The following is a 16,939-nucleotide window of genomic DNA, read 5'->3' as shown; positions in this document are numbered from 1 at the left end:
CAAGTTGGGTCCATTACATCAAATTAAACCCTTGTTGAAACAGTCAATTATGGACTGATTGTGGTGGTGCTGTTCAGACACAGTGCTTGGAGAACCCTGAGCGGCATTAAATGGGTGAGGGTCAAGTTCCCTTTAATCGCAAATTAGCGAAATGTCACTTGAAAAGGGCACAAACTAAAAAGCTGCTCAAGAAGCACAACCAAACAAGAGGCACGTGGAGCTTAAAGACACAGCACCTACTGACTATTATAATTACAACCTCCACTCCTTTGTTAATTGTGTAATAACTCATCATGAGGTTTAATATCCAATGGGCACACTTTGCCCATGGGGTGCTTATGAAGTCCAAACAAAATGCAAAAAAAGAGAAAATAATAATAATAATAATAATAATAATAATAATAATAATAATAACTACAAAAAACAACATAAACAGAGTTCTCTCGTGGCTGTTCTCTGCAGCAGTTCACTTAAAAAGTTTTCTGCTGTTTACTTAAAAAAGTCAAGAGCCTCATAAGGGTGCTAAAGTTAGATTACTGCCTCACAGTGCAAACACATTACAGCCGGTGAAGGAATGGATGTTTCCTTTACCTAATATAAAACATAAAAGCCCTAAAGAGATTTATAGATTGTCTAAAGGCAGTTAAAGATGTGCGAATGTCAGAGATGATTTAAGACTAATGGGACATGCCATCGCCTGTGACCAAAACAAATTCATGTCTTTTGGAGGTCTGTTGTCAGCAGCTCATACAGTGCAATACAGTTTCAGTACAAAGCCACACATAATGTAAGTTGTAATTCACCCAGTCTCCAACAGCCTTCATATACTTCCAGCAATAAATACATGGAAATAAATAAAAGTCGAATGGTTGAGCAAGTTATCTGATTAATCTATCCTGTAGTTTTCTAAAAACAGCAACTTCTGCTCACCAACAATATAAATTTCAGTATTAACACATCAGGTTTGTCCCTCCCACCTTTGGATGAAGCACAACTCACTTCCGGTTTAAGCCCCTTTGTAGGTATGGTAACCAGGCTTGTTCGAGTTGAGCCAGGCTCCATGCCGCTTAAGTTTGTGTCTGACTTGATCGTGACTTGCTCTGATGTCATGCACATACAGTATGGGCAACAACAACCCCACAAGATCGAAGCAGATGCAGTTTTTAGAGCCAGGGCATGATGGGAAATGCCTGGCTCTCATCTGGTCTAACAGCTCAGATGTTGACACAACAATATGATGTTTTATAGAGACATTTTTATTTTTGTTGAATTGTATTATTTGTTTGATTTTGAAGGTTTATTCTGTTAATAGAATATACGTTTTGTGGTAGGTGGGGGCGTTTAGTCGTAAGAGAGATTAAATAGCCTACATTCATATTACTGAAGACAGTGTGTAGTTGTTGTCTATGTTAACACAGGACTAAGTTAATTCAACCTATTAAAGTATGTAGCAACACAAAAACTTCTTGTAAGTGGGGTTTGAGAATTCTTAAAAGACTATATGTGCCAATGTGGAGCCCCGACAGATCATTAATGACAGCTTTTGCCTCGTGTTTCTTTCCTCTGTGTTTGACTGACTGTTTTCAATTTATTTATGTAGTTTGAGAGGCACACGATGCTCAGCTGATTTATATACAGCAGTAAATTGATATGAAGCTGATTTACATGAGGATTTATGTAAAACGGATGTTGAGTCGTTGAACAGAAGTCGCAGATCACGTGTATAGCATTTTAATAAGCTACCCTGTAAAACAACTGGACTGCGTACAAATTGATGTGTCGGATAACATTTGAATAAAGAGGAATCAGAGCTAGAGTGATGTTGGTGTTTCTGTGACTTGCTGTACAGGCTGAAAGCTGGTAGAAAACTGTGCGACTTGACCCCAGTTTTTTTTCTGCCAGCTGATCTCGTCTGCTTTCCGGCTGAGGCGCAGCTCATCTTGAACCTGTCTACTGATACAGATAATTTTCTTGGTTGAACATACAGTACAGGATGGTATACTTGCTCATCACTGTTAATTAGGATGGGTAATGTATGCTTGTACAAGATTTCCCTGCTTTTTAAATTTGAGTTTGAGAAATTTGAGAATGAATTCCTTGTAAAGTCTTGTGCAAGATGAACTGGAAATTACTATTATTAATATGACTTCATCTATAATTGTAAAACAGCAAAATTGGCTAAACAAGACTTTAATATTACTCTGTGTCATAAGTTACTGCAGTATAACCTAATAACATACAGTAATGTAACAAAAGGTGTGATCATTAACAAATGAGATTTTTTTTAGAACAAGAGTACATTCAGACTAAGCCATTAAAGTTATAAACATATTTTTTTCTCTCTATTTCAGCCCTCCGTCTAAAGACTAAAACACTGTTTATCTCCCCACAGAACAGAGCTTCTCCAAATCAATCTCCAGAGTGTTAATCTCAAAACACCAGCTTGGACTTTAAGCGTGTAAACGGAGCCCTCGGAAGGTCGGGGCCTCGACGCTAGTAAAGACGACAACTTTTAGTCATGTCTAACTCAAGATTGATCCTTTTAAATGTCAACATATCTGAAAACAGAGATGATCTCAGAGAGCAGAAGGAGACTGATCAGAGGCTTAACAGACTGACACTTGTCTTGACCACAGTCACAGTGGATTGTGTGGCAGAGTAGTGAGCACAATCGGGGTGAGGTGAGGGTCTGCCAGGCATTTACAGATATTCTGCAGAGCTGTTTTTCACTGTGGAGGATTCCCTTGGTGGTGGTATGAATAAAACTCTGCTATGACTTTTTTCAGATCATCAGACTGGGTTCTTACCTCCCAATAGTATAAGGTTCAATAGGACACTTGACAGACAAGGCACATGGATTTTTCACCCCTGAGACATCTAAGTCATGTCAAGATAACGAAGCAAGAGCAGAAACACTAAGACTTTGCAATGTTGCTTCAATCAATAGGGAAAATGCACTTCATGTCAAATACAATTACTTCATTAGAGAGGTTAGTTCCCCTTAGCTTATACCATGGTTTGGGTGAATATTCGGTTCTGATTGGCTGGAATGTGTGAATTAACTTTATATAGACATTTCTAGAACTCCTCAAGTAGTTCCAGTTACACTGCCTGTTTTCTATTCTCAATTAAGCTGACTTGTTTCAAACCCGGTAAACGGAGTTACTGTTTATGAAAAACGTTATGTTTCCATCACAAAACACACAGAAATATATGCAGGCGTTTTTTCTATTCTTAAGAATTCTGTATGAAATTGACAGATTTTCAAGTAAAGTAACTTATTAAACAATATATACAGTAAGTGTCACCCACTCTTCTTTACATTGACACCAGCATCTAGGATAAAGCACCACTTGCTCAGAGTGCAGTGGCAACCTTTAAAATTGGAGCTTTTTATAAATTCTACCATTGTCAAAAACAATTGTTAATTACAAAATTCGACATCAGCCTTGTCATGCAATTTCATAAACTTTAAATGTCTAATATTTTATTTCTCGCTGGCATTTTTACTTTCCCCTTTCCCAACAGCTATATGCATCTGTAATACCAATATCAGTAATAGTGTTGATTTAACATAGATGATTTTTGGCTGTTAAGGACTGTTGTCCCTTAAATGTAATGCTTACTTCTCTGAAGAAACCACATGGCTCTGGCAGTATGTCTTTTCCTCACTATGTGATTAATTCTTTTTTGTTTTCATGTTATATTTTTTCTGATGTTTAATACTTTATTTTCTGTTTGGTATTTCGCAAACAAACACACGACTGAAGAAAAAGTGATATTTCAAAGACGCCAGCCGGGGTCTGACTTTGTCATTTCCATGCGCGCTTTGATTTATGAGACTTTTTAAAAAACATTTTTAGAATAGGTTAGATATCTGTTTTTAGAGGTAAAAAGTAGATGTCACATGCAAATATGATGATGGATATGGAGACAGATCTAGATGGATACATTAGTGGATAAATAGAAAGCAGGTCATACAGAAATTTGTATTTCACTTTATTTTCCTTGTCTTTTTCTCTGTCTCTCTGATAGCCTGTCACATATCACAAAGCTTTGTACCCATAGCAAGACCAAGGCTTTCTGACAGTGCCTGCCATGGAAACTTCACAGAGTAAGATAACTGTGGATAGGTATTTAGTCAAGCAATACTTCTTCTGAAGGCTGCTCCTGGCTGCTGACATGTCGGGGATTATACTGAATATTTCCTGACGGGTTTCTCAGCTCTAAATGCATTATTCCATGAAAATACATCTGCCTTTTTTTTTCTTTTTATTCCGTAACTTGACTTGTTCTGTTGGCATTGTTTCAGGGTAAAGTAAAATCTATTGAAACGTTGCATTCAATCATTTTGCCTGGCTGGAAGAGGAGTGTCATTTCATAATTTGGATTTTTGTTGTGTTTAAAGTGCATGCATTATTCATAAATCCATCCTAAATAGTTTCCGTTCTGATAAGTGCAGCTACCCTACTGTAAATACAGCCGTGTCACCTCTAATGTGTTTCCAATGGTGCTGCTGTGGTTTGGAAGTGGCTGCCACATCTGCCGAGGATACGGTTTCTATTTCCCCTTCACTCAGGAGCGACTCGGCAGCCTCCTTCTTTTTTTACTCCCATTTCCCACTTTAGCTCATCATATTTCAACAGCCACCGGAGGGGTGAGGCTACTGATTTTTACATCTGATAGCAAAGCCCCCATCGCTCATCCTCACTGCGCTCTCTGTCTCTCACTTCAGTGGCCTCCTAATTTAATTTTAGGGGAGAAGTAAGAGCAAGCAGAGCGTGAGTGCTGAGATATTAATACTGCTTCTCCTGGAAATGATAATGATAAATTGCTATTGCACATTTGCTTTCCAATATTTGCTGAGAGAGAATTCCAGTGAGCACACGGTCATTTTGTTATACCGTGGTCAATGTATCATATCAAACATGCTTTCTCATGGACTTTATTTTATACTTCTGCAGCGTAGTCAGTGAATCCACTAAAATTTGTGGGGAAATTGTTTCCGATTAAGTCACCATTACTCTAAGAATCCACAGTCTTCCTGACAGAGTTATATATATACTGGTTTATAGCAGTCCGTGTATCCCACCATGTGGGTAAAAACCTGTCATTTCAGCTCAGGTCTCTGCTAGGACACAAAGTCCCTCAGGGAAATCCGCTGTGTAAATTAGTTATAAAAAGAATCTTTAACCCTGGGGTTTTTACTGCCACTTATCCTGGTCTAAATAAAGAGGGAAACACTAACCCTTAACCTTTGAGTCGTTCTGACGTGTCTGTGGAACACAGCGACATGTGAAACACAAGTGGCATTGATTTTTCTCACCCATGTGTGTGTGTGTGTGTGTGTATATATATATATATATATATACATATATATATATATATATATATATATATACGGGTGAGAAGAATCAAAAAACACCTACCTCTTAAAAAAGATTTTCAGGGTGTATCAGAAGATCAGCTGCAGCTGAGCAAACAAAACACATTCCTATAATGTCCCTAAAAAAAAAAAAAAAAAAACCCCAAACTCCCTTTTTTGTTTCCCCTGCTTTGTTTTGTCTTTAACTGAATGCATTCACCTCAATATTTTTTTATCCCCTATCTACCCAGCCTTCAGCTCAGCCATCCATTCTCTGGACGGGGCGACGCAGCGGAGCGACTTTGTCTCCATCCTCAGGGAGTTTGGGAACCACTACGTGCAGGAGGCGGTGTACGGCTTCCAGGAGTCCTGTACCATCTGGTACCCAAACAAACAGGTCCAGAGACAGCTGTGGCTGGAGTACCAGGACATTAGCAAAGGTAGGACACAAACTCACACGAAGTGAGTGCATCTCTTAACGATTATATTCATAAATGGAAAATGAACAGTAAATATTGTCCCGAGCGTCGAAGGTAGAGTGAACACATGTGTTTGTGACTGTGTGGGATGTTTGAGGAACACAGTTTAATTCCTGCAGTTATTTATACATTCATTGACTCTCTCCAGATTTATTATCTGTCACTCCCACAAAATACATAGAGGCTTATAATGCTGTGCGTGCGTGCGTGCGTGCGTGCGTGCGTGCGTGCGTGCGTGTGTGTGTGTGTGTGTTGGGTTGGACTGGATTATTATGTTACAAATTTAGAATTGGCAGGACTCTTGATCATTCTTCAGCTGCAGAGTAAATGCTTGCCAGGAGAAATACTTAAACCTCACATGGGACCTCTTTTACAAAGCTCTTCTCTTGTATCCCTTTTTTTCTTTTCTTTTTTTGGTTGGACCCTGTTGTAGAGAAGTGTAATGGGCTCCCAGTGTGGCAGTCTTTAAGAAATGCTCGAAGCCCTTCAACCATCAGGTGTTTTTTCTTCCCCTGCTCTCTTTATGTCAGGACCCCTTGTGATTTTGATTAGTTTGGTAGATCTTTTATGGGGTTTAGGTTGCTAGAAAACACATTCTAGCACTTTTCATTTCAAGGTTTGTGTATTTAACATCAATATGTTTTAGTCCTGACTGACATGTGTCTGTAGATACTGAAAGCTGGTATCAAATGTCTGATAAGATTCACATCTTTGTTTAGATAATATTATCTGTTTGATTAGATTCTGCTTCAGACGTGAATAGATATTCAGTAGATTTATCACTATAGGTTAGTGGCAAAAACTTTTTTCAAACCACAGCCCCATAGCAGGGATTTTCTTTTTAAACCCCCAAGCCCTCCTCACCCTCACAACCCTGCAACATTTTGGTAGCCAATTTTACATTAAACAAAGAAAATAAAAATTCTGGTGATCCATTTTCTAAGTCTGTTTATGACTTAAGAGGAGGTGAAAAAAATGTTTAGTCAAGTTAAGATAGTCACGGAAATAGTAATAAAGCATTTAACTAATTGTTCAATACCTATAGGTATTAGTACATACAAATGAATGTATAAGCTGCACATTAAAAGTAGGCATTAGTTAATTAGTTTACAAATGAAAGTATTCATCTATTAATGAATAGACTAAATTACAAAGTAATTCCTTATTTGACATTTTAATGGGCAATATAAAGAGGAATTATGAATAGAATTTTCAAATGAAATATGAATGAATCAATAAATAGTTCAAAATTAAAAAGGGATTTACAAAAACAACATTTAACAGTCAAGTACATCATTTACAGATACATTAATGAATTAATAAAGGAATTTAAAAATCTATTTGAGAAATGCTGTTTAAAAAGACAAATAAATAGCTGGATCCACAAACTGAACTAAGAATACCGATTTAAATCAGGCATTTAAAAGGGCTATTTCCTTTTCTATCTGCATTCCCATTTACCCTCTGCTTTTCCTTTTCCTATTAGCTATTTGATTTGCTTAGTCATTTAGCTTCTCCTTTTAGCCTCTCCACTTAGCCTCTCCATGACACTTTGGTCCTTGAGCTGGTAAACGAGGTAAAACAATGCAAATCAGCCGATGTAACAAGCTCTCTGGTTGGTCATTGTCATCTCCAGTATTAATCATTTCAAACATCCCTGCTCACTAGTAGATGCATTTTAAAAATGTTGAAAACTCGCTCGCACTGAGAAATAATTCTTCATCACACATGCTCTCAGTTGTGAATTCAGCTGCACTAATAGCTATTAATTTACATATTTAATAACCAGACAGATGCTACTTGTTCAGTGACCTGTTCCCAGGTAAGAGTTCCTGTAAGCATTCATGCGCAGCAGCACTTCTATTAAATATAATTCAGACAGATTCATCCATGTAAATGACAGCTTTGCCTTTTCTTCACTTGTTTCATTGCAAAGATCTAATTATGGTGGCATATTGCATCTGTTTGTTGTCTACACTATACATGTGACACATTGCAAGCATTGTAATGCCACAATGCGTTTACCTTCTGTTGGAGTGTCACATCGAAGGAGAGTGTGTGCTGTGTAGCTCATAGTGTGGCTTTGCACTATAATCAGTATTGTTCTATCTAGAGCAATTACCGTAAACTACACAAGCACTCTCCAGAAGCACTTGAAGCACTTGTGCTTAAATGAACAATCAAAGAAGCAAAATGTCTTTGCTTTTTGTTTTATTACTCCAAATGCCACCATATGTCAGCCATCCATCTTTTTTTCACCTGTTCTTGTTTCCCCAGTAAGTAGCAGCAGAGATAAGTAATAGCCCGCCTCTCCCCGCCGTTTCACCTCAATGGCTCTAAACTGTCCATACTCGTTTCCTTTGTTTGCCTCGGCCACTTTTCCTTCCTTCCCTCACTTTGTCCAAGGACACCCCTGCTGCGCTGCACTGTTCACTCCCAGTTACCTCTGCGCTGACAGATGGCATTAGATGACTGAGTTTTCCCACCCCCATGAAAAGTGCATTACTCTTCATTTTCAGCCGCCTCTGACACATAGGTTGCAGACGATGCTAAACGATTCAACACAATCAAAAGAATGAAGTGCTCCTCTTCTTCAGCCTCTTCTTTGTAAACTGTAACTTCGTCGGTGATGTAGTGACCAAGTCCTATGCTTTAGCCGCTACTAGCTGCTAATTAGGCGGAATTGATTGATTCATTATCAAAATAGTTGCCGATTAATAAAATAGTTAGCGGTGAGTAGATCAATTCATTATTCGTGCAGCTCTACTACTATTCATAGTACATATAATTGCATAGAATTTTCATGTAATTCATATTACTGTTACTGCTTTTTACTTTGCTGATTGCCATGACCAGGCTGTGGATGCAACAGTGTGACAGCCTTCTCCGCCCTGTATGCCTTTTTCTTGTTTCCTGTGGCTGCTGACTTTAAAGAAGGCCATATTTTCCTCAGCCTACATTCCTGTTATCTGCCAACACGTCAAAGCCACAATAAAAACATCGGATTTAGCCCATGCGGGACTGAAAGATCTGATTTTCTGAGCTGGTACGAAATCTATCCACAATCTTTTTCTCCTGTCAGACAGGGCATGTTGATTACATCGGGCTGTGAAGATCTGAAATGATTCAATCTAAGTGGGTAACTGTTTCAACCTGGCCCAGGACCATTCGTTTCTAGGAAATGAAATAGATTCCATTGGCAAAAACTTGAAATCAGAGTCATCTTTCTTAATCTCTTCCTGGCTTCTTGGAAACGTCCTGGCCTTTTGGAGGGAGTAATGAGCTCACAGGAGAGTTTGATGATCCATGTCCTCGCCCTTTGCTCCAAATACAAGATGTGCCCGACTGCAGCCTCCCTCCATATTCAGTGAGAAGCCAGGCTGATCATTCTCTGCATCTTAGCTGCCTGGGGCACGGCTGCTACTAGCACATTTACGGCTTATTTATGTATATAGTTGATGATTATACATCAGATTTAGACAGATTTACAAAAAAAAAAAGATGCATAATGTTTGTTTTTAAAGTACTTAGAAGGATACTTTGGCCGCTCTGTAGAGAGCTATGATCTTCTTTTGTAGAAAACAGATAAGTGTGTTACATTGAACTCCTTTGTGTCACTTTAGCAGCTCAAAGCTCTTCATCTGTATGAATAGCAGATATCCGCTTTGTACGATTTCATACTAAATCAAATACTGTGTGGGAAAAGCTTTTGTGAATTCTCATAAATACAAAATTACACTGTTACCTAAAACAACCACTTCTCCAGCGTGGATTTTCACTTTAATACAAAATCAATAAAAAAGGGTGCCAGGAACTGTGATATTTTGTGCATCGACTGTGAATTGTAACTCAGCAGACCGGTGCTCGGTGTGTGAAAGGAGCACACGGCATGCCACGGTCTGTAAAGTTAATTGAAGACCTACGCCAGTTGTTTCCTAATGACCCAGGAACTCTGAAACAAAACACACACATATATATGAACACATACACATTGCCTGACTATCATCGCTGTATCAGTCATGTTTGTAGAGATGTGGCCATAGCTCATTAACTGTGGTCAGCCAGTGTGTGAGTGCGGGTGTGTGTGTTTGGCCGTGATGCCTTGTCTGGGTGATTAATAGCACTTTCTTCCCTACGCTAGGTTGTGATATGAGTTTCTTATTGTCAGACACATGACCTCAATTACCACGCCACAGATCAGACACGAACGGCAAGAAAGCTGCTGCTGCTCTGTTCATGTGGCAGCGGTTTATTACACCGACAGAATGCATTTGATCGAGAGGTTAAAGAGGTTTAAAGACTGTTAGAAGCAGCTTTAGTTAAAATGTGGAAATGCAGTTCATACAATCTGTTTGTACTCTCCACATGGAGATGAATGCTTGTCATTTAACTCTACCTCTGAATCTGACTACATGTAAGATTTCTTGGTGTGTCGCTGCACTTTCTTCGGCTGCAAATAATGTACGGGCACTTTAATATTTGAAGCTGCACTCATTAATATTCTTATACTGACAGTGAGTCAAATGTCTAATGCAAGAACCGTCCCCCGTTGTAACAAACTCAGATAATTATCACCCAACTTTGCAGTTTTCCTCTGTTCTGTGGAACGTTTTTGTGTCTTTTCAGTCATCGTTTTGCAACTTTACTGTTCGGTTCACTGTCACTGCTCTCATCAGCCTTGTTTCCAGCAGCTGCCAGCAGTTTCAGTGACAAAGCCTTAATAAACTCACTGCAGGCTACCTGCCCATCATCAAGCAGTGGACAAAGTTAGCGACTAACAATTGATCATAAAAGGGCTTTTCCTTACACATGTGTTGGCTTTGCCTGACTTGGCATGTCAGCTCAGCGTGGCAAGGATTTATATTTCCATCGAAACAGGGCTAATTGCTTGAAGGTGTGTCTTTAGATAACAAGATATTGTAAATCATGTTCCTCTCATAGTACTATCAAGGATTGCTCCTAACAAAGCTCTACTAACATTTAATTTCATTCTTAATTCTTCACAGCTAATGTTCCTCATTATTTATCTATTAAAAAGTTGTTGTTTTTTCTAAGCAGTAAAGTCAGGAAATGTTGGGTTTTCACCTGCAGTTACTTAAAACAGCTGAGAGGGAAAATGATGAAACAGTAAAATAAAAAAGAAATAGTACAAACAGAGACGCAGGAGAGCAGCTGAAGAGAAGCATAGAAGCTTCAAAGTATGGAGACTTTTAAAAACATCTTCCTCACTGGTCTCCTGCATAAACATGAGTTCAATCAATCAATCAATCAATCAATCAATCAATCATTCGGTCTTTATTTGTATAGCACCAATTAGGGGTGTAACAATACACAAAAATCACGGTTCGATACGTACCTCGGTTTTGAGGTCACGGTTCGGTTCATTTTCGGTACAGTACGGGAACAAAATGCAAAACATAAATTTGCTTGTTGTTTATTCGGAACTTTTGTAAACCAACAATTTATTGTAACATTATACAAAATATGAAAATAAAATTAAAAAATAGAATACTGTTGTAAAGTGCTGCCTGGTAATAAGTTAAATAAATAATTGTCACTGTCTCTTTAAGTCCCTCTGCCAGGTGTGCACTGGTGTGTTGTTCATACGGCTGAGTTGCAGTGATATTCACACTTGGGTGGTGCCGTTTCAAGTGCCGCGGCACAACGCAGAAATTCAGCCGAATTTAGCACAGAGCAGACAGGAAGTCTGACACGAAACAACAACAATACATCCGGTTGATTTTCAAAATAAAACACTCCGTGTTGATACAAGCACAAAAACCTTAAAAAAGAGACAAATACGCGCTCTTCCTCTAATCCTTCAGTCGGGAACACTTTGTGTTGTGTTTATAACATGTATAACTGCAGTCGTGTGTGATTATGTAATCATCACGGGAATTGTTTCGGTTTCGTTTCTCTAGCTGTTCGGCGGTACTGCGACGTGCCGGACTCGTCTTTCTCCGTTGCAATATTTAACCAGGAAGCCGAAGTGTTCCCAAGCAGGAGACTTAAGCGACAAGGGAGGGCCTTCACGCTCTGGTTTCGCGCTAGCGTTAGCCATGATGTAAACGGGCTGCACGTGTAGCTGCAGGCAGAATATAAACACAGCAACTTCTGTTCTGGAAACTCACCCGTGCACAGCCCTGTACCGAACCGAACGTCCTGTACCGAAACAATTCAATACAAATACATGTATTGTTACACCCCTAGCACCAATTCATGACAAAAGTCATCTGATGACACTTGAGTTCAGTATTGCAACTTGTTTGAGGGGGAGAGGGGGGAGTAGTTATGGATCGCCAGCGGTTGCAAGAAGTCACCCCAGCCCACTTGAAGGCAACACAGGAAAACGTTTTACCTCATTCCGGTGAAGGTCCTTATCGGCACTGCTTGGTTCAACTTGGCATGCTTAAACTAGCAACAGAGATGCCAATCGGCATGGTGCAGCTTGATTCGGCATGGCCAGAATGCTAATGGAAAAGCCCCCAAAGTGGAGCATATAGCTCCAAAGGAGAGTAAATATTGGACTCACAATCATCACAGAGATATGACCCCAGATGAGTGCTCATGTTGCTCCGTGTCTGTGTGTAATGGGGAATAGTCAGTGTTGTGTTTAGGGTTTGTTCTGCTGCCCCCAGGTGGGCAGAAATTATATAATACAGCTTTAAGGGGTAGTATTTTGGAACTGTTGTGCAATAATAATAATAATAATAATAATAATAATAATAATAACAACAATCACTGTTCCCAAAACAATATGACTGTTGCAGTGGACCAGTGACATAGTGGAAACCTCGTAATTTGCTCACACTTTGGTTTGGTTTAGGCAAGGTAACGGCTCAATTAGGTTGAGGAAAACATTGTGGCTTAGTTTAAGTATGTTATTTATGTAACTGAACTTGCATATTTTGGTACATAATGTACCGTACTTAAGTTACAGTACCTAATATATGAGTAAAATACTCACTGTTGACATCTCGGAACAGTTGTCTCCTGAATGAAAGTCCTGTGCTTTTTTAACCTAACCGTCTACTTCCTCCTTTGCTGCCCCAATAATTACTACAACCACTAGAGGTTGCTCATAACAACAACTGTAAATATGGGTCTTACTGAGCTGCTTGCACAGTCGACCTATATCATTGTTTTTCTGGTAAGGACGCCCTGGTTTCATCAGGTCAAAGATTTGTGCAGTTGCTTAGTGCAGTGGTCTGGTTTGTATTCCTCGATTAACAAAAGAAGAGTCTAGAATATGCAGACAGGGTGACAAACTCAAGCAAAAACACCAATAAATCAGTGGAGAAATATAACGGATGAAGATGTTTTCAGACTGAGTATGAAAATGATGGCTGTCACAGTCACCAAATCTCAAGAACACTGTTTCACAGAAGCTGCACCAGGCTGCTTCATCACGGTTACACCTCGCTTTCCCGAAACCCCGCTGTTCCGAAAATAGACTTCCATTCATCGTAATGGCGTGGTTTCCCATTTTTTCTAAAGACCCCGCTATTCCGAAAAGGCTATTGTGGAACCCCTGACCCTAACCATATTGGGAAGTAATTGGAACTTGAAAGTCGGATTCGGAACAGCGGTGTGTCAGAGTGGGGTGTGTCATAATGGAGGGGTTTCGGAATGTCAGGCTGTTCCCCTTCACCACATTACAAAGCCACTTTATATTGGCATTTTCTTTAATTGTTCACCCATTTGTGAACTTTTTTGAAAGCAAACTAATTAAAGTTGTTTATTTACAAAATGTTCCTCAAGAACTCCTGAACTTTAAAAAACAGTATGAGGCAGTATCATACTGTTTGCTCAAGATTATATGTTTCTAACCTCATGAGAAGAATCTCACTCGAGTCACAAATATCGTGTGGGCTGCTCAAAGATGTTTCAAGAAGTGCCTCCAAACTTATTGAAAACACTCCCAAAAATGTAGATAGTGCCAAAAACATCTCAACATGCCTTCAGAATATGCACAGAGTGAATGTGAATATGATTAGCCTTATTTAGCTTCCCTCATGTCTGGCTCTCTTAGTGAACTGTCACATGGAAAATTTGCAAAGACCAGTTTGCTTGAAAACCGCTTCAAAATAATTAGATGCTCTGGAGTTCTGTCAAAACACTCCAACAGCAATTAAAATTTGAATATGCTTCAAAAACACCTAAAGGTGACATTATGGAGCTTGTTTAACTGTTAAATGTCAGATAAAATTGAAAATACCCCGCACAGATGGGAATGTGTGACACAAGCAAAGGTGTGTCTACAGCAAACATTTTCACTCAGACAATCATCTCGTCCTGTTGTTTCCTGTATCAATCTATCTGTTTTTCTCTATCTATTTATTCCCCTCTCTGACGTTTTTTTCTCCGACTGTAGCTCTCAAACCACCCTCCTTACTTTCTCTCTCAATTAAATCACAATGACCTCCTTCCTCAACCTCAGCACCCTCCCCCACCGAGTCAGGTGTCAGCTCTCGAGCAAGCTCCAGCGCAGCGTTGCGTGCTGGTATGTGTGTAAGTGTGATCGCCCTGCCAGCAGCCAGGTAAAAATAGGTGGCTTATTTATTCTATTAGGGCCTGTCATTTTAACAAAGAAGCAGCAGAGAAAGTCTCGCTCCGGGGGAGGAGAGTGAAGCAGAGGAGGAGGGGGAGGACAGCAGTGAGGAAGAGCAGGAAAGACACGGGAGAAATTATTAGCAACTCGCCCTGACCTCCGCGACCCCTCTACACCCGCACACAGCACACAGGCCTCAGATTAGCACCACCTGCCCTGCCTGGTTACCAGCTGGGAATTATGCAACAAGCTTCTTTTTATATTGGGCTTTCTCCTCTTATTTTATGCATCTGTGTTGTGGTGATTTGAGTAGAGTCAACATTTAGAAGTAAATTCTGTTAGATGAACTTAGATGAACTTCCGGGTTGATATCTTCTGAAATCTCTATCAGATAGTTAATTGCATGTATTCTGATAACAAATGTAATAACCATTTTTAAATGTTTTAATACATTAGCACTTGAGATTTCCTTTGTCACGCTGCCTTCCTTTCATAAATTTGTCTAGATTAATCACATTATGACCAATAAAACCGCCTTAGCCTGATCAGATTAAGGGATTCCCACGTTTTGTTTTACGATATATAATATGTCATATGCAATGTTTAAATCTGGTGTACACATGTCTTAAAAGAAGGTGGTTCTAACAACCGGCTAAATAACCCTAAAGAGTTGGGGACATTAAACATCATCTCACTGAACGAGGAGACTCCTCTGCTTAAGTTGCAAACTGTTCTAACTCTAACTTTACAACTTCTTGATTGATCAGTTTACAGACGAGGGTGCATATCATACAGTAGTAAGACACTTAGTGGTAACGATGTTAATGTTTTGTGATCGTGATGTTGTCTGTTTATAGCCTTAAGTTAGCTTTCTACTCATACATTTATGTTTCAAAAACAATAAAAGCAGGGTTCATTTGAGAAGATTATCTTGTATCTAAGTATCATAAACTTTGCCACAGAAAGTTTATGATAGTAATCCAAAACATTTTATCCCATGTAGAAAAGGGAATACGAATACGAATAGATGGAATAGTTCCTTCACTCTCGAAGCAGGAAGCTGCTATAGCTGTTTCTACAGGAGCAGTGAATTTAGCGTTTGTCAAGTCGACTAAAGAAATATGTTTATTTTAGAGTTGTTACATCTGTAAATCGACCTACAAAATGCTATACAACGATGTTGTTCTCGTCCACATTTTGTTTGTTTTGGAACACAAAGATGACATCCCCGAGCCTTACCATTTGATACATTTGATTCAATGTAGACACGCATTAATATTGCCCACTGTGATGATATAAGTACCCTGGCTGTGTGGAGCTAGGACCCATGATTATCAAATGACACTAGAACATACATGATTGTCAGTCTTTTTTGAAAAGTTGCACTGTTCCCATGTCAACACAGAAGTTATACTCTGAAATAAAATATTTTCTGACCTCATCATATTGTGAGCCTGAAGCCTAAGGCTGCATACCCTCTATGATAAATATTCTACATGTTCCGAGCTCGTTCTTGATCTCCAAAGGTTTGTCAGAGTTTTGCACTTTTCAGCCAAGGACGTACCGCCTCAATATTTTAGTTTAAAATCTCACAACAGAGCCCAAGGAAGTGTCACATTTTTTCATAGACTGTGCAGACATTGTCTCCCAACATGATTGCCTGTAACCATTAGTAACCATTTCCAAAGGAGAAACTGCACAGCAACTAAAAACTAAAAGCAGGTATTACTGTTCCATTGTGACTTATTTAAACATCCAGTAAGAAGACAATCAGCAGCACCTTTAACCAGGAGGAATAATAGACATTCCACCAATAAACACTCACCCTATACACAATCTCAGCAGGGAGGAAATGAGTCAATGCGTAGGCTTTTAAGTTTTTAAAAGTGCAGTATTCTTACCCTGTGTTACGGCCCTAACGTAAACAAAAGCAAAGACTCAAACACAACGAGGCCAGTAACATATAAAGGACGCCAACTCAGCACAGTCAATAACAAAAGAGGATTTATTTGATTAAAGCAAAAACGGCCGTAGCCGAACACAATAAACCCCGATAATTAAACAACCCAAAACAAAATAAAAGGGGCAGGAGTTCCTGGCCAAAATGAACAAAAGGAGAGAAGAGACCCCAGACCAGCCTGCCACGACCGTCGCATCCGGGGTTCCTCCCGACTAAACTGCCTAACCACAAGAACTAAGCTATAAAGGGAAAACAATAAGGACACGAAAACAGGACTACCAGGAACTCAAACCCAAATGAAAACTACAAAGCCTGGACACTCTAACAGGCCAGGGAAATGAAAGCAGACACAAATCAGGAAAACCACAAAAGACTGCGCGACCAGCGCCCACCTCCCTCCTCCGGCACCACACCTGCAAATGAGAGAGAGAGAGAGAGAGCCGCCCCGCTGCTGCCTCCTTTTAACCTGCTCAGGTGATTGCCAGCACCTGAGCTCAGGCAGAGCAGGGCGGAGACAGAGGACACACACATACAGGTAGACTACTGCTACCTGGTCACACGTAACACCCCCACCCTGAGCTTGT

At 39.6% G+C, this 16,939-nt stretch overlaps 1 protein-coding gene across 5 annotated transcripts in view; it reads left to right on the top strand.

Moving 5' to 3' along the window:
• astn1 (astrotactin 1) overlaps positions 1–16,939 on the top strand; it is a 427,741-nt gene that overhangs the window by 258,571 nt on the left and 152,231 nt on the right. For all 5 annotated transcript variants that reach the window (XM_084369247.1, XM_084369246.1, XM_084369245.1 and 2 more), the window contains one exon: positions 5,617–5,805. In XM_084369247.1, coding sequence (XP_084225373.1) covers positions 5,617–5,805 — 189 coding nt within the window. The remainder of the gene's footprint in view (positions 1–5,616; positions 5,806–16,939) is intronic.

The sequence above is a fragment of the Pagrus pagrus genome (genome assembly GCF_965226575.1).
Source record: "Pagrus pagrus genome assembly, chromosome: 12".
In the NCBI taxonomy this organism is placed as follows: domain Eukaryota; kingdom Metazoa; phylum Chordata; class Actinopteri; order Spariformes; family Sparidae; genus Pagrus; species Pagrus pagrus.
Note: the sequence above shows the minus strand (reverse complement) of the source record. Positions and strands in the feature narration are given on the sequence as shown.